The sequence below is a fragment of the Scomber scombrus genome, chromosome 12 (genome assembly GCF_963691925.1).
Source record: "Scomber scombrus chromosome 12, fScoSco1.1, whole genome shotgun sequence".
NCBI classification, from domain to species: Eukaryota; Metazoa; Chordata; class Actinopteri; order Scombriformes; family Scombridae; genus Scomber; species Scomber scombrus.
The window spans coordinates 30,123,694-30,133,845 of NC_084981.1; the positions used below are offsets into that span (position 1 = coordinate 30,123,694).

The 10,152-nt window shown below is 38.7% G+C and overlaps 1 protein-coding gene across 1 annotated transcript in view; it reads right to left on the bottom strand.

Moving 5' to 3' along the window:
- The window catches only part of LOC133991866 (NACHT, LRR and PYD domains-containing protein 14-like), a 721,507-nt gene that overhangs the window by 663,555 nt on the left and 47,800 nt on the right, over positions 1-10,152 (bottom strand). The window contains exon 6 of the mRNA XM_062430456.1: positions 9,589-9,759. Coding sequence (XP_062286440.1) covers positions 9,589-9,759 — 171 coding nt within the window. The remainder of the gene's footprint in view (positions 1-9,588; positions 9,760-10,152) is intronic.

Consider the following 10,152-nt stretch of genomic DNA (forward strand, 5'->3'; position numbering starts at 1 on the left):
AGCACATCCAGTATAAAGAGCAGCAGGGACTTCAGTCCTGTTCAGACCAGAAGTGGAACAGCTGTGCAGCGTAGCTTGCTTCCTTTCAGCTCTCATGTTAACGTGTTGGAGTTAGAGCTCTGACAAAGATGAACTGATCAATAGTTTAGTGTTGAAATGAGAGAACAAACACTTTGAGATCAGATTTGATGGTGTGACAGTTTGATGATAAGGACCACTGTCTCTATACATCTTGTAAGGCTGTGAGCTGTAATCCAGCTTTATTTCCTGCAGACATCAACACAACAACAACAGTCGTCTTCACATCAACTCAAACACATGATGGCAACAAGCTTCTGGCTCATCTGATTGGCTGACTGTTCTCTCTCTGTCTTTCTGTCCAATCCTGAAGCCTGTCACCATTCTCCTCTCACAGCTTCACTGAGGAAAGCATCACTGAGAAGGTTGGAGGTTCACCAGGAAATACTGGATATTTGCTTTGATACTGACTGTGTTTAATACTAAACTGCTGAAACCAGCACAGACTGACTCCAACTCTCTACTGACCTCAGAGTCTCCAGTCTGCAGTCTGGACTCTGCTGAAGATCAATCAGCTGCTTCATGTCTGAATCCTTCAGGTTGTTTCCCCACAGATCCAGATCTCTCAGATGGGAGGAGTTGGACTTCAGAGCTGAGGCCAGATAATCACAGCTGATCTTTGATAAACTGCAGCGCTCCAATCTGAATAAAGAATAAATGAATTCAGTTTAGAAAACAAAGTTCATGTTTGAAATTATTAAATGTTTCATAATCTGTTCAGAGCTGAAGAAGATTTAAATGTAGAAGTTTAGAAAATGTGTGTGTGTGTGTGTGTGCATGTGTGTATTTATGTGTTGTGTGTGTGTGTGTGTGTGTCTGTGTGTGTGTATGTGTGTGTGTCTGTGTGTGTGTGTGTGTGTGTGTGTGTTTGTGTGTATGTTTATGTGTATGTATGTGTGTGTGTATTTGTGTGTGTGTGTGTGTGTTACTGTGTGTGTGTGTGTTTGTCTGTGTTTTTGTGTGTGTGTGTGTGTTACTGTGTGTGTGTGTTTTTGTGTGTGTGTTACTGTGTGTCTGTGTGTGTGTGTTACTGTGTGTCTGTGTGTGTGTGTGTGTGTGTTACTGTGTGTTTGTGTGTGTTACTGTGTGTCTGTGTGTGTGTGTGTTACTGTGTGTCTGTGTGTGTGTGTGTGTGTGTGTGTGTGTGTGTGTGTGTGTGTTACTGTGTGTGTGTTTTTGTGTGTGTGTGTGTGTGTGTGTGTGTGTGTGTGTGTGTGTGTGTGTGTTGGTGTGTTTATGTCTGTGTTTGTGTGTGTGTATGTATGTGTGTGTGTGTGTGTGTGTGTGTGTGTGTGTGTGTGTGTGTGTGTGTGTGTGTGTGTGTGTGTCCTCTGCTGAGAAGATCTCAGTCAGTAGTGGGGGGGGGGGCTAAGGTCTCTACACTGATAGTCTGAGGGAGGAGGAGCAGCTATGTGAGCCTCATGATGCAAAAAGTAAAATGAGTCACACTACCAAATTATAACAATATTTATAAGTGTATTGTTCTATTTGTGTATTTGTGTGATAGGATTCATGTTTTTTATTAGCAATAAGTTATAATTTGTGATATTTTGATTCTTTATTTAATTTATATTTATATACTAGAACTGTTTCTATACTTCGTACTTAATTGTTGGTATTAATGGTTATTATTTCCATGAATACTTAAATTATCTATCTATAAAATATCTATCTATATGGGGGGGGGGGGGGGGGGCTTTTTACAGTGCTGTGTATGGCATATATGATAGTTCATACTTAGACAGTAGAACTGAAGTGACATTCATTACAAGATGATTAGTTAAAACTAGAGCTGTCAAAGTTAACACAATAATAACACATTAATGTTAATTCATTTTAACTGCACTATGTTTCTGACGCACTATTAACACACTCAGGTTGAGTTGACCCTTGTCCCAGCCTGTAGTCTGGAAATAAGGAAGCGATGCAGCAGTTAATGATAAGAAGCAGAAATGGAGAAAGAAAAGAGTCTTATGAAGGTAAATTCAGCTTCAAAGCCCTGCCAGATGTTCTATACACAACACCAAAGTTATTTACGTTCATTGAGGATGTGAACTGAGTTTCCAGCGGAGTACGTTGAGTCTCAAATAGCAGCAGCTGGCCGAGCATACAGCTGATACAGAGAGACCTCCTCCTGCTTACCAAAGGCAGACCCTCGTCCTCCACAGTGTTAACCCACCTGCAGGCTGCAGACACCAATTTAGCTGAAAGTGTGTTTCTTGTAGAGTTGTTCATGTGTCTCTGTTGTTAATGATGTAGTGTGGTCTGCCTTTGGGGAGCAGCAGCAGCGTCTCTGTATCAGCTGGATTGTTTCAGTAATAATAAACATACATTTGCATAAAGCAGCACATGTTCTCTCATGTTAGTAAGAGTATTAAAAAATATTCCTTTAAAGCATATTTAGATCAAATAAAAAATGTGCGTTTATTTGCGATTAATCATGATTAAATATTTTAATAGACTGACAGCCTGAGTTAAAACATTTCAAAATGCACCTGCATTGTTTTGCATTTTTTTAACCTTCAGTTAAATAAAGGATTATTATTCCAGTCAAATATTTAATCATTGAACTTTTCTTTAAAAAAAGTTAAAATCTCGTCTCGTTCTTCAGAACCCATTATCATGTTGTCTTGTTCTCGTGAGCTGAATGTATCGTCACACCTGTTGAAGCTAATATGAGGCTTTGACAGTCTGGTAGACTCACACTTGATTTGTGTGACTCAAAGTTTCAGAATATTTAGAACTAAATTCCCTCTTTGAGTTTGGATCCCTCCACTGCAGCTCAGCAAGGAAACACTGAAGAAACACAAACATACTTACTTGATATGTGGAACTCAGACTGCTGAAGCCTCATATTAGTTTAAACTCTGGAAGTCATTTTTACTCACAACAAGACTGGATTTTAAATTCCTGAAAACCTTTTACATTCTACAGATTTGTGTTCAGCTAATCCTGAAAATTATGAAGCGAACATTTGAAACTTCACTGAAGAATTTGAATTTAATAAATAGAAATAAATCTACCAAAGCTACAGTCAGTGAACTCACATCAGAGTCTTCAGTCTACAGTTTGGACTCTCCAGTCCAGCAGACAGACGCTTCACTGATGAATCAGACAGTTTGTTGTCACTCAGGTCCAGATGTGTCAGATGAGGGTTGGACTTCAGAGCTGAGGCCAAAACTTCACAGTAAGTCTCTGAGAGTCCACAGTCAGAAAGTCTGTAATGACACATATATTACAACATATGTTATCATGAAAGAGGACACTTTATATTTACTTCATGCATTTGATGATCAAACAGTTTGACATTCACTATTTTGATGAACATTTGATCTTCACATCAGTGGTTCAGATCATCTTTGTTTTCTGAGGCATTTTATTCCTTTAATGGACAGTTGAGAGATAAACAGGAAACAAGAGGAGAGAGAGACAGAGAATGACATGCAACAAAGGTCCACCACCAGAATCAAAGCACAGACCAGTAAGCTACCAGAACACTCCCAGTTCAGCTGATGCTGTCTCACTGTGCTGTGTGTGTGTGTGTGTGTGTGTGTATGTGTGTGTGTGTGTGTGTGTGTGTGTGTGTGTGTGTGTGTGTGTGTGTGTGTGTGTGTGTGAACTCAATGTTATTTTAATGTTACATATATTTAAATTAATAATAATTGTTATTATAATCCTTCATCTACATTTTTCAAACACAAGTTCACAAAGTTGCTGTTACAGATACAATAAATACAGTTAAATTCAGAAACAGATAAAAATGATTCAGATCTTATTTGCTGAGTAAAATCAGGTATTACCTGTATGTCTGATTATATATCATGTAATAATAACTTTATTCACTGATAACTGTTAAATACTGATATATGTTGTGATAAAATGCTGCTGTAATAAAACCTCAACCACAACCTCTAAAGTCCTTCATGTGTTTCACCAGGTTTGAATGAAGCCTCCAAAACCCAAAGGAAGAGAAATAGAAGAAACAACTGTAACATCCAATAATTACTAGAAATAAATAGAATAACTGTTCATTAACTTAACAGCTAGAAACAACCAACTGAAACATCAACATTTACACATTATTTGTGTGTGTGTGTGTGTGTGTGTGTGTGTGTGTGTGTGTGTGTGTTGGTGTGTATATGTGTGTGTGTGTGTGTCCTCTGCTGAGAATATCTCAGTCAGTAGTGTGTGTGGGGGGGGGGGCTAAGGTCTCTACACTGATAGTCTGAGGGAGGAGGAGCAGCTATGGGAGCCTCATGATGCAAAAAGTAAAATGAGTCACACTACCAAATTATAACAATATTTATAAGTGTGTTGTTCTATTTGTGTATTTGTGTTTTAGGATTCATGTTTTTTATTAGCAATAAGTTATAATTTGTGATAATTTGATTCTTTATTTAATTTATATTTATATACTAGAACTGTTTCTATACTTCGTACTTAATTGTTGGTATTAATGGTTATTATTTCCATGAATACTTAAATTATCTATCTATAAAATATCTATCTATATGGGGGGGGGGGGGGGGGGCTTTTACAGTGCTGTGTATGGCATATATGATAGTTCATACTTAGACAGTAGAACTGAAGTGACATTCATCACAAGATGATTAGTTAAAACTAGAGCTGTCAAAGTTAACACAATAATAACACATTAATGTTAATTCATTTTAACTGCACTATGTTTCTGACGCACTATTAACACACTCAGGTTGAGTTGACCCTTGTCCCCGCCTGTAGTTTGGAAATAAGGAAGCGATGCAGCAGTAACGTTTATGATAACAAGCAGAAATGGAGAAAGAAAAGAGTCTTATGAAGGTAAATTCAGCTTCAAAGCCCTGCCAGATGTTCTATACACAACACCAAAGTTATTTACGTTCATTGTGGATGTGAACTGAGTTTCCAGCGGAGTACGTTGAGTCTCAAATAGCAGCAGCTGGCCGAGCATACAGCTGATACAGAGAGACCTCCTCCTGCTCACCAAAGGCAGACCCTCGTCCTCCACAGTGTTAACCCACCTGCAGGCTGCAGACACCAATTTAGCTGAAAGTGTGTTTCTTGTAGAGTTGTTCATGTGTCTCTGTTGTTAATGATGTAGTGTGGTCTGCCTTTGGGGAGCAGCAGCAGAGTCTCTGTATCAGCTGGATTGTTTCAGTAATAATAAACATACATTTGCATAAAGCAGCACATGTTCTCTCTCAAATACAGTTAAAATCTCGTCTCGTCTCGTTCTTCAGAACCCATTATCATGTTGTCTTGTTCTCGTGAGCTGAATGTATCGTCACACCAGTTGAAGCTAATATGAGGCTTTGACAGTCTGGTAGACTCACACTTGATTTGTGTGACTCAAAGTTTCAGAATATTTAGAACTAAATTCCCTCTTTGAGTTTGGATCCCTCCACTGCAGCTCAGCAAGGAAACACTGAAGAAACACAAACATACTTACTTGATATGTGGAACTCAGACTGCTGAAGCCTCATATTAGTTTAAACTCTGGAAGTCATTTTTACTCACAACAAAACTGTGGATTTTAAATTCCTGAAAACATTTTCATTCTACAGATTTGTGTTCAGCTAATCCTGAAAATTATGAACCAAACATTTGAAACTTCACTGAAGAATTTGAATTTAATGAATAGAAATAAATCTACCAAAGCTACAGTCAGTGAACTCACAGCAGAGTCTTCAGTCTACAGTTTGGACTCTCCAGTCCAGCAGACAGACGCTTCACTGATGAATCAGACAGTTTGTTGAGACTCAGGTCCAGATCTGTCAGATGAGGGTTGGACTTCAGAGCTGAGGCCAAAACTTCACAGTGAGTCTCTGAGAGTCCACAGTCCTTTAGTCTGTAATGACACATATATTACAACATATGTTATCATGAAAGAGGACACTTTATATTTACTTCATGCATTTGATGATCAAACAGTTTGACATTCACTATTTTGATGAACATTTGATCTTCACATCAGTGGTTCAGATCATCTTTGTTTTCTGAGGCATTTTATTCCTTTAATGGACAGTTGAGAGATAAACAGGAAACAAGAGGAGAGAGAGACAGAGAATGACATGCAACAAAGGTCCACCACCAGAATCAAAGCACAGACCAGTAAGCTACCAGAACACTCCCAGTTCAGCTGATGCTGTCTCACCGTGCTGTGTGTGTCTGTGTGTGTGTGTGTGTGTGTGTCAAAAAATAAAAATGTACATACAAAAAGAAATAGAATAAATACAGTTAAATTCAGAAACAGATAAAAATGATTCAGATCTTATTTAAAGTCTACTGAGTAAAATCAGGTATTACCTGTATATCTGATTATATATCATGTAATAATAACTTTATTCACTGATAACTGTAAAATACTGATATATGTTGTGATAAAATGCTGCTGTAATAAAACCTCAACCACAACCTCTAAAGTCCTTCATGTGTTTCACCAGGTTTGAATGAAGCCTCCAACACCCAAAGGAAGAGAAATAGAAGAAAAACTGTAAAATCCAATAATGACTAGAAATAAATAGAATTAAAGCTGCGAGCAGCGATGACCGGGCCCAAGCTCCCTCGCCACGCCACTAATGAGCGAGACTTGGCGCGACGCATCTTCTAATTCAAATTGTAACAAACAGCGCCAAAATCGCAAATCCGATTCAAAATGGCCAACTTCCTGTTGGAGCGAGGATATGGGTCTAAGAGACTTTTTAGTGCGTCTTTACACAATACATATATATACCAAATTTTGTTCATCTACGTCAATCTAGAGGGAGGGGCTCAATTTCCTTAATCTTCTACGGGGTGCAGTGCCGCCATTTGGCCAGCAGTTCCTGTTTAATGGCGAAACATAAAAATTCCTCACATCACCACGAAGCAACCAAACCAGTAATCAAAAAGATTTTGATAACTTTTCATATCCAATGTCTGAAGATGTTTCTGAGTGAATTTGAAGGTGGTCAGATTAAATATCTAGGAGGAGTTCATTCAAATACGAGGCGTTGAAATCGCCAAAATCGCACATATTTTTCAAAATGGCCGACTTCCTGTTGGAGTGAGGGTATGGGTTCAAGAGACTTTTTTGTGCGTCTTTACATAATACATATGTGTACCAAATTTCGTTTATATATGTCAATCTGAGTTGAAGGGCTCAATTTTTTTGGGATTTTCTATGGTGCGCTTTTGTATCCAGTAGGTGGCGCTATGGAGCTAACACAGTATTGATGCATAGACGTGTTCAGGGCGGTACCTTCTACATGCGTGATTAATTTGGTGTAGATCGGACGATGTCTGTAGGAGTTATAAGGACTTCCTGCTTTTTGGCGAAGGATCGAATGGCGAAGGAAATTGTCGGCACCGCCACGTCCAAACCGAATCCCTAATCAGAAAGTTTTTGATAACTTTTCATCTACAATGTGTCAAGATGATTCCGTGCAAATTTGAAGTTGGTCGGATTAAATCCCTAGGACAAGTTCGTTAAAGTACGGGGCGTGGAAATCGCCAAAATCGCACATATTTTTCAAAATGGCCGACTTCCTGTTGGAGTGACATCATGGGTCCCACTGACTTTTTTGTGCGTTGGACATGATACATATATATATATACCAAATTTCATTCATGTACGTCAATCTGTCATATTTTTATATTCGTTAGGGGGCGCTATTGAGCCATTTTGCGACGGCCATTTTGGCGGACCATAAAATATCGAATTTTTCGCCGAGTCTGATGGGCGCGCAAATTTTCGTGAGTTTTGGGGCACGTTTAGGCTGTCTAAAAGGCGTTTGTTTTCTATAATAATAATAATCTCTACGATTACAATAGGGCCTTCGCACCTGTAGTGCTTGGGCCCTAATAACTGTTCATTAACTTAACAGCTATAAACAACCAACTGAAACATCAACATTTACACATTATTTGTGTGTGTGTGTGTGTGTGTGTGTGTGTGTGTGTGTGTGTGTGTGTGTGTGTGTGTGTGTGTGTGTGTGTGTATATGTGTGTGTGTGTGTCCTCTGCTGAGAAGATCTCAGTCAGTAGTGGGGGGGGGGGGGGGGGGGGCTAAGGTCTCTACACTGATAGTCTGAGGGAGGAGGAGCAGCTATGGGAGCCTCATGATGCAAAAAGTAAAATGAGTCACACTACCAAATTATAACAATATTTATAAGTGTGTTGTTCTATTTGTGTATTTGTGTGATAGGAATTCATGTTTTTTTATTAGCAATAAGTTATAATTTGTGATAATTTGATTCTTTAATTTATATTTATATACTAGAACTGTTTCTATACTTCGTACTTAATTGTTGGTATTAATGGTTATTATTTCCATGAATACTTAAATTATCTATCTATAAAATATCTATCTATATGGGGGGGGGGGGCGGGGGGGTTTACAGTGCTGTGTATGGCATATATGATAGTTAATACTTAGACAGTAGAACTGAAGTGACATTCATTACAAGATGATTAGTTAAAACTAGAGCTGTCAAAGTTAACACAATAATAACACATTCATGTTAATTCATTTTAACTGCACTATGTTTCTGACGCACTATTAACACACTCAGGTTGAGTTGACCCTTGTCCCAGCCTGTAGTCTGGAAATAAGGAAGCGACGCAGCAGTAACGTTTATGATAAGAAGCAGAAATGGAGAAAGAAAAGAGTCTTATGAAGGTAAATTCAGCTTCAAAGCCCTGCCAGATGTTCTATACACAACACCAAAGTTATTTACATTTATTGTGGATGTGAACTAAGTTTCCAGCGGAGTACGTTGAGTCTCAAATAGCAGCAGCTGGCCGAGCATACAGCTGATACAGAGAGACCTCCTCCTGCTCACCAAAGGCAGACCCTCGTCCTCCACAGTGTTAACCCACCTGCAGGCTGCAGACACCAATTTAGCTGAAAGTGTGTTTCTTGTAGAGTTGTTCATGTGTCTCTGTTGTTAATGATGTAGTGTGGTCTGCCTTTGGGGAGCAGCAGCAGCGTCTCTGTATCAGCTGGATTGTTTCAGTAATAATAAACATACATTTGCATAAAGCAGCACATGTTCTCTCTCAAATACAGTTACAATCTCGTCTCGTCTCGTTCTTCAGAACCCATTATCATGTTGTCTTGTTCTCGTGAGCTGAATGTATCGTCACACCAGGTGAAGCTAATATGAGGCTTTGACAGTCTGGTAGACTCACACTTGATTTGTGTGACTCAAAGTTTCAGAATATTTAGAACTAAATTCCCTCTTTGAGTTTGGATCCCTCCACTGCAGCTCAGCAAGGAAACACTGAAGAAACACAAACATACTTACTTGATATGTGGAACTCAGACTGCTGAAGCCTCATATTAGTTTAAACTCTGGAAGTCATTTTTACTCACAACAAGACTGGATTTTAAATTCCTGAAAACATTTACATTCTACACATTTGTGTTCAGCAAATCCTGAAAATTATGAACCAAACATTTGAAACTTCACTGAAGAATTTGAATTTAATAAATAGAAATAAATCTACCAAAGCTACAGTCAGTGAACTGACCTCAGAGCCTTCAGTCTACAGTTTGGACTCTCCAGTCCAGCAGACAGACGCTTCACTGATGAATCAGACAGTTTGTTGTAGCTCAGGTTCAGTTCTGTCAGATGAGGGTTGGACTTCAGAGCTGAGGCCAAAACTTCACAGTGAGTCTCTGAGAGTCCACAGCCAGGAAGTCTGTAATGACACATATATTACAACATATGTTATCATGAAAGAGGACAATTTATATTTACTTCATGCATTTGATGATCAAACAGTTTGACATTCACTATTTTGATGAACATTTGATCTTCACATCAGTGGTTCAGATCATCTTTGTTTTCTGAGGCATTTTATTTCTTTAATGGACAGTTGAGAGATAAACAGGAAACAAGAGGAGAGAGAGACAGAGAATGACATGCAACAAAGGTCCACCACCAGAATCAAAGCACAGACCAGTAAGCTACCAGAACACTCCCAGTTCAGCTGATGCTGTCTCACTGTGCTGTGTGTGTGTGTGTGTGTGTGTCAAAAAATAAAAATTACCTGTATGTCTGATTATATATCATATAATAATAACTTTATTCA